Source organism: Terrapene carolina, unplaced genomic scaffold (assembly GCF_002925995.2).
Source record: "Terrapene carolina triunguis isolate 2854851 unplaced genomic scaffold, T_m_triunguis-2.0 Scaffold57, whole genome shotgun sequence".
In the NCBI taxonomy this organism is placed as follows: domain Eukaryota; kingdom Metazoa; phylum Chordata; order Testudines; family Emydidae; genus Terrapene; species Terrapene triunguis.
The window spans coordinates 336,804-356,091 of NW_020664408.1; the positions used below are offsets into that span (position 1 = coordinate 336,804).

Consider the following 19,288-nt stretch of genomic DNA (forward strand, 5'->3'; position numbering starts at 1 on the left):
ACGTTTAAACAATGTAAACATATCAAACATTTTGTCAGTTTTCACAGTTATCCCCAGCAACCGCAGAATCTATGTGAGATGTATCATCCAAATCTTGAAGCCTCGTCGTTTCTATTGTACAATACTGTTGTTCTAGTTCATTTTCCAGTCTCTGAGACTTTGTTTTCCTGAATAAATCCAGCTGTGATTTGGATCCCCAAAATGTGAACCAGCTCTGTTCTTCCAATATGCATCATCTTTACAAAGCCTTAAACACGCTCCTTCTGAGGAGATTATTCTTGAATGGAGGAATGGCGAATAGATCTGTGGTAATCCTCTGGACTAGTGACATGTTCTGGTAAATCATAGCCTCTCAGAAAATGTCCACTGTTTTGTTGAGCAAAGTAATACAGCTGCCTTGCAAACATTGGCTCAACCTTAACAACAGATAAAAATGTTATTGAAGCGTGATAGCATGTTCCATATCGTTCGTATTAGCTATTTACTCAACAATAAAAAGATGTTAAAAACAAGGCAAAATAAAACAGTTCCGCATACCAAAATGGAAAGAAAATGCACTCTGTTCTCATTGAGCTCTGCCTTTACTTCGACTCCAGATTTTTAGAGCTAGCTGCAGTTTTTGCCGACAAATACCCATTGCATAAAGCATGCGTTTGCAAATGTGCCCTGTCAGCTAGTCCATATGTGCATGTGATGCCTGATTTGTTTGTGCCCATATTTCCGTGGCTAAATTAGGCACGGCCAAATGCAGGCCCAGTTTCACATGCTTAACTTTAAAAATCTGTCCCTTATTCTGAGTCCAAGTTGAACGTTTCTAAATTTAAATATTATTGTATGTCCATTCATCCCTAACTGTATCTGTTCAGCATTGCACTGGTCTAATATGGCCAAGCTTTTGGGCAATGTTTGAGAGGCTCTACTCATTTCGCTTGTCTCACTAGCCCCAAGGGTCCCCAGCTTTGCACAGTGCCTTAGTTAAATACTTAACTTTCACTCCTAGGATATAAAAACTTGAGACTTATAAATGGGGAGCAAATATGTTCTGAGAAAAGATCCGAGATCCTCTAAACATTTAGACACATCCCTGCATAGACATCATTTTATGGAGGAAAGGTGTGTGGGTGGCAGGGAGAAGAACATGTCCTCCCTAGCTTTCAGCTGACATCGGCAATGGAAGATGGGACAGGAGTTTGAGGATGATGCTGACTGCAGCAATTCAGCAATCTCTCTCCACTTCCCCTCATCAGCTGTTGGACTGGTCATCTGGACAAGAAGGAGGCAGCTGCAGGTGTAGCCGCCTGCTGCTAGGGGCTGTTCTGGGCCTCTGCTGGGCAACCATGCAACTGGGTGCTCTATGGAACCTGCTTAGTTCCCACCCTCCCCATCCTCCACCAGTTCCAAGTGCAGAACAGGGGGGCCCAAGGCAGGGGCTGAGCCAATTCCAGAGAAGAAATTGAGCTGCCAGCCAGCATAACAAGGTTCAGGTATGAGGCAGAGCGCTGGAGGAGAGAACAAACTCACTGAGAGGTGGGGGGGGGGGCAGTGGGCACAGGCTCAGAGGAGAGTCTTTGTGAACAGGGGGGAGAATATGTTTGAGGAGAGGAGGGCTGTGGGGAAAGGGTACTTTGAAGGGGGGCCAGAAATGTACAAAGCAGATGGGAGGAGAGGGAGTGGTTGGGAAGTGGGAGGTGTTATGGATGGTGGAGAGAATTTGTACTATTGGGGGCCTAAGTAAGGAATGAGGAGGCTTGAGGTCCAATGATATCCCTGATCTTTGCTCAAATAATTACTCCATTGTATTCCTGGCCCGATACTCCCCAGCAATCTAAAGATCCAGGACTGATGTCTGGGTTAGGGGGGCATGTGTTAGAGTTAGAGGATCTCTGAACGGGAGAAAAAGCTAACCTGACCATGGGAACATTCATTCAAACAGAAGATGTCTGGGTAGGACAGCAAACTGAACTTGAAAGCTATAATCCTCCACCCAGGGGAACCACAGGGCAATGCATTGCAGGCAGATAGTGGTAAGGAAGTCACATAACTAGTAACGGGAAGGTAATTATTTTATTACAAAAATCTATGGCCCATCACCTTAGCACCTGGATGACTTACAAAATTAAACACCAATATTCTCCCACCTCAGAGATAAGGGCAATAAACTAAACCCTGCCTCTAGGTGGGCGGGGAGACCATGGGTACATCTCCATTGTGGAGCTCGGTTTTTGGAAAGCGGCTGATCCCAGCCTCCACTATTGCTTACACTGGTGCAGCTGCACTACTGCAGGGAAATGAATGTAAAAGTCGGCAGTATAGTCAAGGCCCAGGGTTATGAAGTTTACTGCCAAGAGGTGAAGCAAGAGTAACCCAAGCAGTAAAGCCTGCCTCAGTCTGCTATGGCATTTTGCGATGCAGACACCAGAGGCTAGGAGGGGCGAAAGGGGAGAGGGTATCTCTGAGAAAGCTTAGATGCTGCAGCACACTTATGTGGCAATTTTAAAAGAATCCACAACTATGCGCCATGTAATCATATTCTATGCAAGGCCCTGCTTACTAGTGTCACATGGTTGACACTAGCCAAGCTGTTCCATTTAGCCAATAGTCATAATCACTCCTCTAAAGTGCTTTAATCAGTAGATCGCAAAGCGCTTTACAAAGAAAGTCAGTCTTCTTATCCTCATTTTTACAGATGGGGAAACTGAGGCACAGGACAGGTCATGACTTGCCAGCGGGCTAATGGCAGAGCAGGGAAGTGAACCCAGGTCTCCCAGCCCAGTGCCCTATCCACTAGGATATACAGCATCCCTCACAGCTTACTGATGAGCGGTAGAGAAGGCTGCCTGGCAGATTCACATACCCTTCATTTTACACTAAGAAATGAAATAAATCATACTTACGTGGGCTGTAATTAGCTTCCTCTGTCTTTGTGGGTCTGGAAATTCCTCTCCAAAACACAGAGCAACCTGGAATCTAGGCAATGGACGTCCATGGTGGGCAAAAGCTTGCAGTTCTGAAGACAGAAAAGATATGTTCAGAAAATCCTCACCATCAATGGCTGAGTTCCAGAGTTAGTAATGAAGGACCTTGGAGCAGAACAGCAGACTACAGGAGCGATGAAGAGGTTCTATTGGACAACTGGCAAAAGTGATGACAGGGTCTAGCAAAGGAAAAGCGAGTCTGGGAGAAAGGAGAGATACCAGCATAGAAAAGTAATCTTGGAGATTTTGCCACAGATCAAGGAGAGAGCAAGGGACAAATAGCTGAAAACTTTGTCGTCCCCCCCAAGAGCTAATTCTATCTGTATTGCATTTTGAGTAATTTCATATAAACAGCAATTGGGATTTCCTTAGATTCATACTTGTGTTTGGCTTAACAACAGAAACTTCTGAAACGTTCTTCAGGACTTTTTAACTTTGCCAGTTTACATTTCTCCTATCCACACATACATTTCAGAAGGATCATGCTATGTAAGTCACTTTGCACGGCTTCTTTCAAAAACAATGGTGCTGAGATGTTGCAGGAGGGCCTGTCACCCTTAAGAGTAGAACTGAGAGCAATTTAAGTAACAAAAGTGTTTACTCTTTGACTTCAAACTACAGTTCTGTGCCCACTACTTGTGATGATCGAACATCAGAAGATGGATTGTTCATTAGAAAGTAGATGGCGAATCTCAGGACTAGCTTACAATGCAGCTGGTACACCTTTGTAAGGGTTTGATCTTGCTCCCACTTAAGACAATGGCTTCAGTGGGAGCAGGAGCAGGCCCAAACAGAACCATGTTAGTGTCTGCATACTGTCCAATTACCCCCCCCCCCCCCGCCGCCCCAGGTCATGAATCCACAGGAATGTAATTAGTTCAGATCACATATTTTCTGGATGGTTTGCCTTTCTCTTCTACTACAGGAGCCAGGGTCCCTGAGATCTCATGTCAGCTCTTTCTAAGGGTATGTCTACATTGCAATCGGAGGTGTGATTACAGTGCAGGTAGACATAGTCTCACTAGCAGAGCTAAAAATAGCAGTCTGAATGAGGCTGCATGGGCTAGCAATGCACATAGGTCCCTGGGGTCCCCAGCATGCTTGTATAGTCCACACTGGAGCCCCCGCTACCACATCAGTGTTGTTATTTTTAGCCATTTTAGCACAGGGAAAGCCAGTGTGGGTCTGACTACCCAAGCTGCAATCACATCTCAGATTGCAGTGTGGACAGACCCTTTGAAAAGGGCCAGGCTCAAATACAGCAACATCTGTGACCTTTCATTGCCCCCCTCATCCTCTTTTCCCCTCTCTGCTGCTGTCACTTGTTGGGTCATGTCTATTTTTATACTGCAAACTCTGTAGAGAAGGCACTTTGGGTGAAATCCTGGCCCCACTGAAGTCAATGGGAGTCTTGCCATTGTCTTCAATAGGGCCAGGATTCCATCCCTTTTATTGCTCTGTAAAGCACTGAGAATTCTTTAGGCACAACATAACATCATCAAAAATGTTAGTTTATAATACAGTACAACAAAAATCTCAAAAGTGCAAATTTGGTTATAGTCATCCTCTGAGTCTAATAAACAATAACAACAACAATACCATATAGCTCTTATACAGCACATTTAATCCACAGAGTTCCAAGCACTTTACCAAGGACATCAGTATCATTATCCCCATTTCACAGATGTGGATACTGAGGCACAGAGAGGGGAAGTAATTTGTGCAAGGTCTCTCAGCAGGACAGTGGCAGAGTCAGGAATAGAACCCGGGTCTCCTGAATTCCAGTCCAGTGCTCTAGTCACTAGGCAATACTGCCTCTCAAATATATACATATTTATATTATTAGGCAAATTATTCCCTGTATGGGGGAGATGTTTACAAGAGGGCTCCTCTTGGGTTAAAATACATTGCTCTTTAGGGCAGGGACTGTTTCTTACTCTGTGTAAACACAGTGCCCTGCACAATGGGGCGCTAGTCTCAGTTGAGACCTCTAGTTTCTACTGAATAATAAATTATAATGATTTATGATAAATTAATAATTAATAATTAATGCAAAGAGAACTGTACTCTATTTGTAACAAAAAAAGTAGGTAATGTTCTCTCTCTCTATTTCCAACAAGCCCTAAAACCACTCACAACCTGCTAGGAGCAGAGGGGGAGACTTTCAGTTCTTCGGTATGATCATCCAACACTGCATTCACTTAGGTGTCATAAGAGAGGGCAAGGAGGAGTCTGGGTTCAGTGCAACTCCTGATTAATTAGTCCCCGTGTTACTACTGGGGAAAGAACCCCATCCCTACCCCTCTTCTGTCACAGAATTTTACTCAGGCCTTGTCTACACTACAGAGGGAGATCGATCTAAGTTATGCAACTTCAGCTATGTGAATAACGTAGCTGAAGTCGACGTACTTAGATCTACTTACCACGGGGTCCACACAAGGCGATGTCAACGGGAAATGCTCTCCCGTTGACTCCCCTTGCGCTTCTCGTTCAGGTGGAATACAGGAGTCGACGGGAGAGCGATCTGCGGTAGATATAGCAGGTCTTCACTAGACCCGCTAAATCAACCACCGATGCATCGCGCGTCAATTCCCCAGTAAGTGTAGACAAGCCCTCAGCCTCAGTGATTCTCAAAGTATTGCAGCATTATAGCCCAGGGAAGAGATGGGATAGAGAAGGGAGTTGGCCCATGAAGGGTTTCAGTAGTAAGAATAATCTTCAATATGAAAGAGAGTCAGAGAATCCCAGCTCTTCCAAACGCATGAAACATGTACTTGAGGTCCTCTCACTGCTCTGAGCATGTCACTTCGCTCTTCAACCAGCTCCACTGACTCCCTCTCATCTCCTGGATCAAATTCAGACTTCAACTGTTAGGTTTTCACATGCCTCCCCAAATCAGGTCTCATTTCCTTCTATTCTAGCTCCAACTGCCTACTCTCCACCCATGCCTGCCTCCTTAACACCCCTTCATACCCTTCTCCTATTCCAGTCTTTGAGCCTTCTCTAAATTCTCTCCCTCTCCTGGTTTGCTAAAGTCAGCACTCAGATCTCTCCATAAGTAACCCAGACATTAGAATCTGGTCACCCCTGTACTATATGTCAGAATCACAAAGCCCAGCCTTTCAGTGAGTCCCATATGGACATATCCCTGCACCAAGACACAGCTGTATCAACTAAAGGCCACAGCCCTGGTTCTGCACCTTCCTTCTGTGAATTCTTTGGGACATGCATCTCTTAGTAGAAGTCCTGAGTGTTTCCATCCCCTAAGGGTCTGATTTCCTGACTGTCCACACCCAAATGCGCACTTAACTTGGGAGCTCACTAACCAAAATTAATATGTAGCTATGGTATGTGCATGGCAAAATAGTCACTTAAGAAGTTATCTGGCTAGCTGCACGTTACAGCCCAATTTGCACATACTATTGTGATAACTGCACACAAATTAAGCATGCAATTGTGCACATGTTTCCAGATGCATTTGCACACACATAGCTTAGAAAACTGTGCTTAAGTTAACCTTTGGGAACAGGCTTCTAAAAAAATACTGCCACATATCCTGTGAATGGTTTGGAAGAGCCAGATTAAATTTAAAGTGGCATCTGAAAAAGGAAAAGGGACTTCCAGGCACATGATTGCAGGCATAACGATACATCTTACAATTAGCATACAATAGAAGTTGTAACCCCATAAATTCAGCTCAAATTCCCCTTTTTAACTGTCAATTTTCATATCCTCTTCAGATGTGTGTTTAAATGCATATGGTGCTTGATAATTCTGCTAGGATGACACATCAAAGCCTGGAAAATGAAGTATTTTAAAGGCAGTGGCTCATTTGGGGTATTTTTTTAAAGCATTGCATTATTTTTCTACAAAACTGTAACTTATACCAATATATAGGTCTGAAAGGCAGTAAGGTGTCCTGCACAGAAGGGAGACCATGCCACTCTAAAACTTAAGAGCTCAACTGTAGCTCTGCCACAAGCCCTAGTAAGGGGCAGCATATAATTGTGCTGCTTGTTTCTCTACTTCCCCTCCCCTGGAGTAAGGGATCTGTGTCCACCCCTTTCCCTGGAGCAGGTTGCTCACCTCTCTGTGTTAGCTCAGAAGTGCTGGTCACCATCTTGGAAATTGGAGCCAAGACTCCATCCACTCCCTTCCCAGAGCAGCAGTATCCCTGTGAGACTGTTTTCCCCTCCATTCTGCTACCCACAATACAAATAACCAGCGCAGGGGGTTGAGGGCATGCCTTCAAACATCTGACTCGCTTTTGCAGGTGTGTTGGGCAAGTTACAGTCTTGCCCTATGCCATTAGTTAATAGGATGATTGTTGAAAGTCAGAGTTTATAAATTCAGCCCACAAATATTTTCCCGTGTATTTGTTTAAATACAGACACACGCACACACCAAAACACAGATTTAAAAAAATATCTGTTGGGATTAATACTTGCTGATGTTTAAATACTCTGGGTCAGATTTCAGATACACACCGGCATAGGTCTGGAGTAAATCAACTGAAGACAATGGAGTTACTCAAGATTTACACCACTGGATCCAAAATCAGAATGTGGTCCCATCTACTATCCAATCTTAAGAAGGACTATTTTGTTGGGCTCCTCCCACTCAGTATAAAGTGACACAGGCCTTACCTTGTCCTCAATTGAGCATGAGTGGTTCCCATTACTTTCAATGGGAGCCACATAAGTGTATCAAAAGCAGAACTAACCATAGTAATATACAAATAAAACACTATTCCGAGACTGTGCTCTTCTAACACCTACATATAGGGCCACATCCAGAGAGCAGCTGAGCACCTGCGTCTCCCAACCACTTTGGTGGGAGTAATTTAGTGCAAAGAGCCCTTTAATAGTGCCCATCTGGAACCACAATGACAGTGATTTGGTGACATTTATATAGACAACTTGTAACCTAAATTGAGAATTACCTGCTAAAAATTGCTGAGTATCAAAAAGTTTGCAGGTCTGCTCCCTTTCCAGTTTATTTGGCCTGTCACTGCATATCGCCAGAGGTCCATCCCAGTAGATCCTGCTTTGACAAAGTCTCTTAGCATAAAGCCCATCAGGTGCCATCCAGAGTATTACTCCTCGTTCCAAGTGGCTCAGTAATTTTTCTATGTTTTTCCTCTGGCCATTATCTTCTGGATAGGGGAAGATAACTTGATCCAAGCTGCTGACCTCATAATTTTGGGCATGAGATATTCTACAGCCTTCGGGACTTGAAGTCGTCATCTCTTTCACCAGTATTTCACGGTAATATAGACAGATGTGTAGTCGACAGTCTGTAAGTATATTTCAGAAAAAAATTACTGCCGTTCAATATTGTGAGTATTTTGCATTATATCGCAGTACTATTAAGGCCAATGGGCCAGATCTTGCAAGGTACTATGCACCTATCATTTCTAATACTCAACATCTCTCAGAATTTAGCCCTGATTTAGGGAAAAACATAGATTGAATTGAAATAATGAAATATGGAAGCACAAACTCCAACACCAGCTTCTACCAATACAGGCCCCTGGAGTGGGAACCGAATATCCTGTGATGCAGACAGCAGAAAATATGCTAGATATTAATGCCTGGCAAGCTGCATATTTTCATTAGTGGGGGAAAAAGTGTTTGTACTTCACAGGTATAGTTGGAATTAAAGCTCAATCTCAGTATGTTCTCCTAGATACATCAGAAAATAGCTATGCTTCTCTCAAGATGTTGTATGTAACCTTGTTAAGCAACTGCCCACAAGACTTGCAAAAATGCAATCAGTTGCCTAATAGAAGTGGTCTTTGACTGAAACGCAGACAAAATTATATTTGAAATCTTAGGCATAGTTTTAAAGTGGTCACTCGACACAGGAGAGTGATTGTTAAGGGCTCGATCCTGGTGGAGGGCTGTGCAAATAGACCCATTTGGGACAGCAGCCCTGCTCAGGAAGGGCACTTAGGTGTGTGCTTAACTCTGTCATTTGCCAGCCAAGTCTCTCCCCTTAATGTTGCATTGTCAATTTCTCCATATAATTTCCATTGTTAGTTTAAAAACCAAACTAGCTCCTACATTTCCACATAAGGAATAAAATAAAAATAAAAAATCCCTTAAGTCTGAACGACTGCAAAGCTGGCTGAACAGATTTCTTTTCAGAGAGTGAAAGTGCCATCACCAAAGTACCGAGAGGTTTTATTTTATCAAGGATAAATAAATGCTGCAAATCCTGATGCAGTCAACAGAGAAGACAGAAAAGTATCCATATGACAAAATGTTGAACAAAGGAATAGTATTTTTCAGAAAGGATATGGTCCAGGTTTAAAAAACAAAACAAAAAACTCTAGACCTCTGAATCCAAAAGCAATATGGCTTTGTGGTGAGCTAAAGAAGAATCTGCTTCCCCTGTCAGCAGTTGTCCTATCTGACGACCCACTGAGGAGCAACCAAGAATTTGCTTGAAATTTGCTTGAAAGAGCAAAGTACTTAAGCGTGTGTAACTTTAAGCACATGAATGATCCCATTGATCTTAATCTGAGTTACAGATTTCAGTGAGGACTACTCAAGTGCTTAAAGTTCCACATGTGTTTAAAAATCTTGCTGAACTGAGGCCTAAGTGTATATGCACAGAACTCATTTGGAAAGGAAATGTCACTTTCACTCACCAATGAAGTCCCTATAAACAGTGAGTAAACATTTACTTGGAAAATTATAAGGAGAGCCTCCTGGATGGTTCACCATGAAAGCCTGGTGTTGTAGACTTACCTGATAGTGCAAGAGCTTCACCAGACCTTATGCTTGGCTCTATTGGGATCCCAGGAGTCTGTGACTCAGATGGTGCACAAGCATAAAAGGTTCCAGTCACCTGACAACCTGTTTTCACAAAAAAAAGTCAAATGATATCTAGCTATCTAAAACCCAAGAACAAATTTAGAGTTCACAGCTATGCATGTGAGAGTTTCTGAGCTCCAGCTCTATAAAAAAAACTTCCCCTTGACCAAAACATTTTATCCACTCAAAATGTTACCTAGATTTTTCTTATTTGGATTTTTTAAATGTTGTTCTTTTACCTAACCATATCAATGCATATTATTCGCCCACAGAAATAATCTGCATTTTAACTAGATAATGGTGTTCTTGGAAGCTGATGAAAAATAATCCATTCATTCTCACAGGTCTTAAGGAGTTTTATCAAAGGCAACTCAAATATTCAAAGTCATTATGTCTTTAATTGTGTTAAAGAAAGAAGGTAATTGTAGGGAAAAGAGATTCTCCTGCAGTAGAGTATTTAATACTACAGCCAACATTAGTCCTTTCCCAAGCTATCCCTTCCTGTGAGTGAGATAATATTGAGGCAAACTGAAATGTGATAACACCTGTCCAAAGTCCCTTGAAGTCAACAGGAATCTTAGCATTGACTTCAAAGGGCTTTATATCATAAACACAATATTTATGACACAGGTAAGATACACTACTCTTTCCCATAGACAGATTTGACTCTTCTCAAAGCTACTTCACTTTTTAACTTATGCCAAGGGCATATGTGAGTGACTGTTGACAAACAAAACAATCCAGTGAGTAAGCCACTATTGCCCAATTCTCTGATACAAGCTTAATGCAGCACTTAGACCCTGAGACAGGAAAACACTTGAGAATTTGTTTACATCCATCCCTATACAAAAAACACTTAAGCATGTGCTTAATTTTAAGCATATGCTCACATCCCATTGACCCATTAAGCACGGGTTTAAATGCTTTGCTGCATTGGGGATTTACTCATTTTCTTTTAAGCCACAGAGATAGAAGGCCCTCCATTTCTTGTGTCTTCAGAATGCCCTCTGACCCCAAATGACACTTTTCATTTCAAAATTAGTATTTCTATTCAGCATAAGTTCAACAGATCATAAGGACCAAAACGTACATTCACTACCCCATTGAAGTAACTATTGCATGGGGTGTAAATCAGGGCAGAGTGTTCAGTTGTCAGTAGACAAGTGTAAACAGAAGTTTATTTCATTGCACTTAAACCAGGAAAGGACTGCATTTTGTAGTTCTAATACCCTGTGCACTTTAAGTATTCTTTCCTCATCTCATCTTGGACTAAGGATTTCTACTTTTTGCAAGATTATTCTCATATGGATGTGTGGGGAGCTGTACTTATGGAGCAAATCCCTGCATACTGAAATGAGCATATATCCCTTGAGAGTCTGAGCCTGCAGCCATACATGGCACAATGGATGATCATGTGAATAAGACACTAGACTGCAACTCAGGAAATCCGGGCTCAATTTCTAGCTCTTCTACAGACCTCCTGTGTCACCATGGAACAAGTCACTTAATCGCTGTGTACCTCAGTTCCCCACATAAGGTAAAGACTTCCCTACTTCGCATATTTTTCAGGTGCTCAGATTCAGTGTTGCCAACTCTAACGATACTTAGATTATGTGAGAATCTCAGCTTTCCTTTGGGGGGGGGGGGAGGGAAGTAAGTTTCTAACCTACATGATTGTGGAGAAAAACGTGAAAAATGTGAACCATAGAGACTTAAAAATCAGAAGGCAAATAAAAAAATTATCTATACATAGTCATTTATAAATCATTGGTGGGGGGCTGACTCAATTTTTGAATGCTTGGGGTTGGCAATATGAGATGCTATGGTGATGACTAAGACTCCTAGGCTCTACAGTAAAACAAATAAAAGAATAAAATAAAATAAAATAAAATAAAACAACAATAAGTGTCAATATGGATGATAGTCAGAGGTGCTGATCACCTGCAGCCGTCATTGAAGGATGCTCAGAACTTCTGAAAATCAAGCCATCAATACTTATGCCACTGAAGCTATGAATAACAAATATGAAATCTGTGGTCCTTCTATGGTGGTCACATATTGTCTCTTTAGATTAGCAAGCAATTGACCTCCAAGGAGATGTTCTTACCGTTTTCACAAGCAGGACCTTGCCAATGGTGACTGCGAGCTGCAAAAGGAACACTTGGGCATTGGTAGGGGATGTCAGGGTGTGGCTGCTCTGGGGCAAAATCTCTCCAGTTACGTTCATGAGGTACCATGTAGTTTGACACCTGTTCATTTAATGAGACATTATTTTATTTGGCTGTAATCAGAATTGATGCTACCTTTCACATAATCTCCCATATTAGAAAGTTTCCTTAGTTCTGCATGAGTCCTTTTGTTATTTGTTCTCCCATATCTCTTGTAGATCAAAATATCACACAGACCACCTGGATGATATTTTGCCAAAAGAAGGAGGCTTTCAAATGAGATGCATGTCACCATTAGTGTAAACTATAAACATGACAAAATTATAATAGGCAACTGGAGCACTGTTGCAAAACATTACTGTAGAATATCTGTTTCATCATATGTTCAATTTCTGGCACCAGAAGTACTAGGGCAATACATCCATTTTTACCAAAAATATCTAACAAAACAGAGCTGTAATTCACATTTTAAAAAATCCCAGATGGATCAGCTACCCTGTGGTTTCACATGATGAAAACATTGCTTACAGATTTCTCGGTTTCTTATAAAAAAGTCTTTTTTCCAAGCAGAACTAAATGGTGGTAGACCAGAATAGAAAGTCTTGTAGTATAATACGGTCCTGCAAAAATTAGCTCAATCGGCACCTAACAAACAAGCCAAAAAATAACACATGACTGATACTGTACCTGAGCCTGTAGTGAAGTATAAGGAGAAGTCATTGTGTACGGATGGTTCATCATTATCTGTTGATCCTCTAGGCTGAGTTGTTTTGCTCCTACATACATGATGAGGATAAAAACAAAGTTACTAACCATATCTTAAAGAAACTTGAAAATAATCTACTGCAAAGGAATTTGTACAAGGGACCATCCTTAATAAGCAATCTCCTCTCTTAAGAGACCATCCTACACCATCCCCAAACACACAGGGCTTGATTGTGCTTTGTACATACTGGCCTACAGTGGGAGTGATGCAGAGGGACCTTTAGGAGGAATTCTGTCTCCCAGAGCTTCCCAGTGCATGAAGAAAGAGCACTTGCTGCTCACATCCCTTCAAGGGGTGCAGCATATTTCCTTTATGTGCCCATCCAGCTCTGATGGCCAGTGCATAGGAGGGATGACTGATGGCCCTGCCTGCTGTGTGTCCTTTTGGGGGTGTCTTGAGGGTCTGGGGCTTCTAGAAAAATAGGGGCACAGGGGAGTGCCAGGACTGTGACCATACTTGACTGCTATGCAGAGGCAAAGAGGGCTAGGGAGGATAATGCACTCCTCTAACCTTGCTCACCCCTGAAGTAGTCAGGCACAATCTGGCTCATAACGAGTTCAGGTCTGCTCCACCTTTATTTGAAGTCCACTTCCATTAAGCAAACTTATTTTTGCCTGTCTCTTGAGTGGTTGCTTAAGACAGGCGTCACTTTATTTAAAACTGAAATAGAGGCTGTACACCCAAGATTAAGCCCTCCAGTAATTTACATACTGCATGCCTGTACCTCCAACAAAGGAGTATTTTTTCAAATGCTACGATTCAGACTCCTACCATTCTTTTTCAGGCAATGTAAGTCAAAGGGAAATTTATCCAAATAAGACGTACTTGAGTATTGCACATCTTGTTTATTGTATTGATTGCTACCAAGTCTGACACGAGTGACTGTATGGTTATACATGACACGAGTGACTTACATCTCTTCAGTTTTTGCACACTGGAAAAGGAGACTTTAAATGTATGTAAAATCTAAGATGGCCTACCTTTTTTAGCTCCTTCTGGCACTATTCTGTACACTTTATATGGATCAGAAATATCCAGCTGGCTTCTCTCAACCAGTTCTTCAAAGTCATTGCTCTTGTTCAAAGCACACCGTAGCCTTGTCTTCCAAGTTGGGGGATCTGGTTTATCAATGCCCTCTCTGAACTTTCCTTTAAAAAGAGCCCAAGCCTGAAAACGTTTCAAATGTTCAAAAAGAAAGAGAAAAAAATCAAGCTATAGGTATACAATCACAAAAGCTGAAATAGCACTTGAGTGGAGAATTTATTCCCTATTGGTTTATGCTAAAGTATATGGGAGGTGGGTTCTTGGTAAGAACAGTATTGAAGGCAAGAGAAAATAGTAAGAGAAAGAAGAAAAGTGACAGGGTGGATGCAGAAATAAATGTTCTGTAACCATACAAATGTTTAACATTACAGTTGGGGAAGGAAGGAGGGGGGAAAGCGTTCCATATGGACTCTGGCAACCCTGTCGTTAAAATAAAACCAAACCAAACCCGAGAGGGCTTGCTGTGGAAAGCAATTTACTGCATTAATTCTGGGAGAAACTGCACAGCCTCGCTCCAGGCAACAGCCAGTAACCAATGCGCTTGAAAAAGACAGACCTACGCCTGCCCTGACCCAGCTCCCGCTGAAGTCAATGGCAAAACTCCCATTGGCTTCTACGGTGCGGGCTGGGGCCTCGGTGGGTCCTGGCTGAAAGGAGCTCGGAGCTGGAGAGCAGGAACCCCCAGCGGCTCAGCTCGGGGTGTTGTTCAGAGCCACGTCCTGCCAAGGGGAGATAACCCACCACCCCCGTCTTCTTGCTAAGGACTCGATCCCTCCTGTCTCCCACCGGCCAGGGGGGTCGGGGCTGCAGGACGGCCAGAGACACGCCCAGAGGGCGGGTGAGTGGCCCTTGGCCGCCCCCTACCTTGAAGAGGGCGGCATCCTCCTCGCGGTTGTAGTCCTGCTTGCCGGCGTGTTTCCAGGGGATGCGGAAGATGCTCTTCTCGTCGTTCTCCCACACCAGGCCCGGGTACTTGCCGCTGTCGATCTGGTCAATCAGCCACTGGCGGAGCTTCCCGTTGCCGCAGCTCACCGAGCTCATCCCGCACTCGCTGCTCTCCAGGTTCATGCCACGCACCCGCTGCTCGCTGCACACGCCCGGGCACCAACTTGCGGAGGGGAAGGGGGGCGGAGGGAGAGGAGAAGAGAGGCGCCCGCTATTAAACCACGCGCCGGAGTTCGCAGACCCGCCAGCTGCAGCCTCTGGCGTGGGCTGGTCCGGGCTACTTAACTTTGTGCCCGGGCTTGAGCCTGGGAGGGGAAAGAGAGAAAGTTCCTCTCCCCGATGCACAGCAGCCAGGAGGCCCAGCAAGAGCCTCTTCCCGGCGGGGTGAGTCGGGCAGGCCCTGCCATTCAGAGCTACTGCGCCCTCACTGCAGGGATGCGCTCCTGGGCACAGGGAGAGACCGCGACAGACGCTGTATTTATCTCTACCTGCTCCTCCCGCGCCTGTGTGTGTGTTTATGAAACAGATACTGAGAGTATAGCTGGGCATGTGTTCATGTATACACCTGTGTTCATATGTAAATACTAACCCCCCGGCACTGCTTTGAAAACCTCAACCACAAATAGTCATAAATAGCGCCTATGATCTCTAAGAGTGCGTGTGTGTGTATATACATACACACGGTGTATGCATACATATGATGCTAATTCACAAGTCCGCACAAGAAGATATATTTCAAAACCATACATGGAGGACATAATATAGTCTACGTGTGTGTATCTATAATATTCACAAGCAATACAAGACTATACCAATCCCTATACCTAAAAGTCGATACAGACTGAGCTATCCTTCATACAAGTAAGCTGCTGTCATTTATCTAAAAGTGTGTAATAATCTGCATAGACCCACATGCAAGATGTCTGTCCCCACAGACACGTACTGAACAGATCTAAAATTGGATATAGACTGAAAAGATCCTAAATGAAGGAAATTCACACGAGTTATGAGTGGACAGGGAAAATGTACGTGTGATGCATTTTTACACACAAAGACGCACACAGACACGTTGTGTAGCTGAAAGTGTGTGTGGCGCTCCCTAGCTTTGCAGTTTCCCTTATGACTTCTACTCAGTGGCCAAGTTTTTGGTATTTGCACCCACCCACTAGTGCACCGCTGCTGCCGAGCCTGGGACTTTTCCATCACTAAATTGTTCTAGTGAACATCATTTCCACGCAGCTGGTGGGGGTGGGTCTGACCGACCGACCTCGGGACAGAGAGCGGAAAAGGTCATCCTGATCTCATGGTGCTAGCGACTATTTCAGCCCTCGGAGCGCTCGCCGGGCAGAGCACGGAGCGGTTCCACCTCCACTTCCCCGTTAGAGACCCAGCAGTAAAAGCCTTACAGTAACATTTACGAAAAGAGTGCGAATTGGGTTCCGTCCGGAGCCCGGGGTTAAGGGACAGGGATCATGACGCCCTCCCCGGCTCCCATTGAAGTCAACCAGGGCCTGCAATGCCAGGAGGCTCTTGGCATAGACTGGGACTCCCAGTAGCAGTGAGGACAGGTGTATTCCAGAGCCAGCATTACCAGAGCCTGGAATGGTAGCCGCAAGCCCAACAGCTTCCTATTAGACCACTGAGCGAGGCCAGGCGCATGTTTTAACCCAGAGCTGCCCAGCTGGCTTGGTTTAGACATTAAAGAAAAATCATTTTAAAAAGAAAAGGACAGGGAAAAAACGTAACTTGATGGAATCCACCGCAAACTTTTATTTTTCCTCCCTTTCCAAAATAATAGTATAGTCAGAAAAATCTGTGTCTTGCAAGACTCGTGGGCTGCTGCTGGAAAGCAGACAAGGAGAATAGGGGCCGAAGATCAAAATGTGTGATCTCCTACCAGGGTCTAGCCAGGGACAGGGTTACAGTAATTTAAGGATTGAAAAGTGTATATACACACGCACACTTCTCTCTCTCTCTCTCTCTCTCTCTCTCTCTCTCTCTATATATATATATACACACACACACACACACACTTTTCTAGAGCGAGAGAGAGAAATGAATATGTATATTTGCTTAATTACAAGTGCTGCAGTAACTCTTGTTCTCCTAGAATCACAGAAATTAGAGATTGGGGGGGGGAGACAGGTCTAGTCTATCCCCACCCCACCCCCAAAGGGAAAATGTAGGATCATTCACTCCAGCCAGGCTACTTTTAGAATGTATCATTTAAAAAACAAGAAATTCTGTAACTTTGTTTTCAATAGCAACACCCCCCCCTTGCATCTGAATTCATTTTATGCAATATTCTCACTAAATGCCCATGGTCAACTGTAATGCTAGCTTAATACACCCTCTGTCTGAGGGACAGCTCTTCTAAATTATGTCCATTTCTAACTTCTGTTATCCCAAACAGGAATCGCTCTGGGGCTAAAGGGGTGAGCATATGGGTCGAAGAGTTCTTGCTTGAGAAAGCTAGTGTGTAAAGCAAAACGAGGGAGGGAATTTGGCAGATAATGCTCATTCAATATGCTACCCTCCTAGAACAGGATCAAATCACTACCTGCTTAAATAAACAAAGGCATGCCCATTCCCCCCCACCGCCCAATTCTTATTTTTTACGATCAGCATTGTGGATGATCGGTCTCTTACCTCTTTCACCCAGCCGCTCAGTGCAGGAGGCAGCCTGTTTTCTCAAATGGTTAAAAAAGATATGAAACAACCAAACTGAGCGAAAGCAGGAACTTATATGACTGACGAACTGTCAGATGGGGGGGGGGAGGTTGGGGGCGGAGTCTTACAAAAGTTGGACTGAGGGATGCAGAAGAGCGCGGGGGCTGCACTGAAGCGGCGCGGGCCGCTGGGGGTTTACCTAGACACCGTGACACGTGGGGAAAAGTACAGAGCCTAATAGTTTTTATATATTGTGTACATAGACATATAAATAGAACGGGAAATCCCTGACTGATCACCTGCTTTACAGCCAGCTTTATTTTACTGTAAACGACCCGTAGATCACACCTACAAGAAAATGTATGATGGTGCTGGATGGAAGGTTTATAGTTTGTGGCAAAAAGGCCTTGCGAGAGAAGGTTGTTTATCTTTGCCCTCAAAGCAGCAGGTTGAACCGAGAGACAGGAAGAGAGCTGGTTCTGAGAAAGGTAGGTGCCGCTGTACACATTGCCTGACATTCCAGACTAAGAAGCTGCCACACGTGGGCTACCCAGGACTAGCTCCCCTTCCTAAACGCATAATCATCCCCACACGCCACTCCCCACGCCCTCTCTGGCACTTGGGATGTTTTACAAAGTGGATTCAAAGCCAAACGGTATATAAGGAGAATAAGCTGCAGTAGCCCCAAAAGTCATTTGTTCCAGAAGACACCTGCGAGTTGTGAAATAGATCTTGCGGGGGGGAGGGTGTCAGATTCAGATTGTTACAATTCAAGTCTGCGGCAAAGTATTTCCAATCAACCACTCTGATAAAGCCATATGGATTTTAGAACAGCGCTAATCTGTACATTGTTGGGTGACTCTTCCGAGTTTCCTTTCTCACATCGATGGATTACACGTCAGTTAATTGGATTCTGAAACGGATACATTTTTAATGCTAAAAGAACAGACGGTATGGGACAGACGCTGCTGTCATACACAGATCATGCACATACCATTCATAGCGTCAGAACTGCATGTATGCAAACAGGAGCGATCAACTTATAGCGAAAATTTTCAATTGAGCAAACCAAATGTCTCTCAGCAAGGTTCCTTTTAAACCGTGCAGCGACTGAACTCATGATACGCAAAAAGAGCACTGGCTGTAAATGACTTGTTAATATCTTTGTTTAAAAAAATATCAACTAAGAGACAGGATAACTGTTCACCCGACTCTCTTAAACTAGGCGCGGGGAGGAAGTTCGAGGTTTGGACTAGCAACAAGTCGTTTAGTGCTGTAACTTACAGGTTTCACACACGATTCATGTAGCAGCCCTCCCCCAGCCCGTTTTTAACATTTTTAACAGACATTCACATCCTCTGTTCTTAAAGACCACATTCAAAACAATCATCGCACACTGACTTTTTTGGCTTTCTATGTATAGGATACGTACAGTGTTTAGAATATTAATTGCTAATCTTCAACGCCATCTTCTGAAATTTAAATGTAATTAATTAAAGTCAAGGGGTTTTTAAGCAATTTTAGGTTTTGGTTTATAATACAACTCAAAGCCCTGTCTAAAATAAAATTTTAGTGTGAATCGAAGGCACTCACATTCCAAGAACTCAGGAATAATTAACAATTAAGTATACTGTTCACATCTGCAGCTATCACAGTCATAGGGTATGTCTACACTACAGGATTAATCCGAATTTAGATAATTCGAATTTGGGAAACAGGTTGTATAAATTCGATTGTGCGCGGCCACACTAAGCACCTTAATTCGATTTTAAACCACATTAATTCGGTGGTGTGCGGCCACACTACCCCATTAACTTAAACACAGTAATTCGGTGGTGTGCGTCCACACTAACCCTAATTCGAATTAACAAAATCGATTTAGGCTCTACTCCGTTCGTC

At 43.6% G+C, this 19,288-nt stretch overlaps 1 protein-coding gene across 1 annotated transcript; it reads right to left on the reverse strand.

The window, feature by feature from the left end:
• Nucleotides 1-272: 272 nt before the first annotated feature.
• On the reverse strand, nt 273-15,268 carry LOC113407925 (interferon regulatory factor 4-like). The gene is made up of 8 exons (XM_026658895.1): nt 14,639-15,268; nt 13,711-13,897; nt 12,652-12,740; nt 11,904-12,045; nt 9,731-9,838; nt 7,918-8,271; nt 2,895-3,007; nt 273-416 (listed from the first exon to the last, which is right to left on the reverse strand). The coding sequence occupies exons 1-8, from the start codon at nt 15,266-15,268 to the stop codon at nt 273-275; spliced, it is 1,767 nt and encodes a 588-aa protein (XP_026514680.1).
• Nucleotides 15,269-19,288: the final 4,020 nt, after the last annotated feature.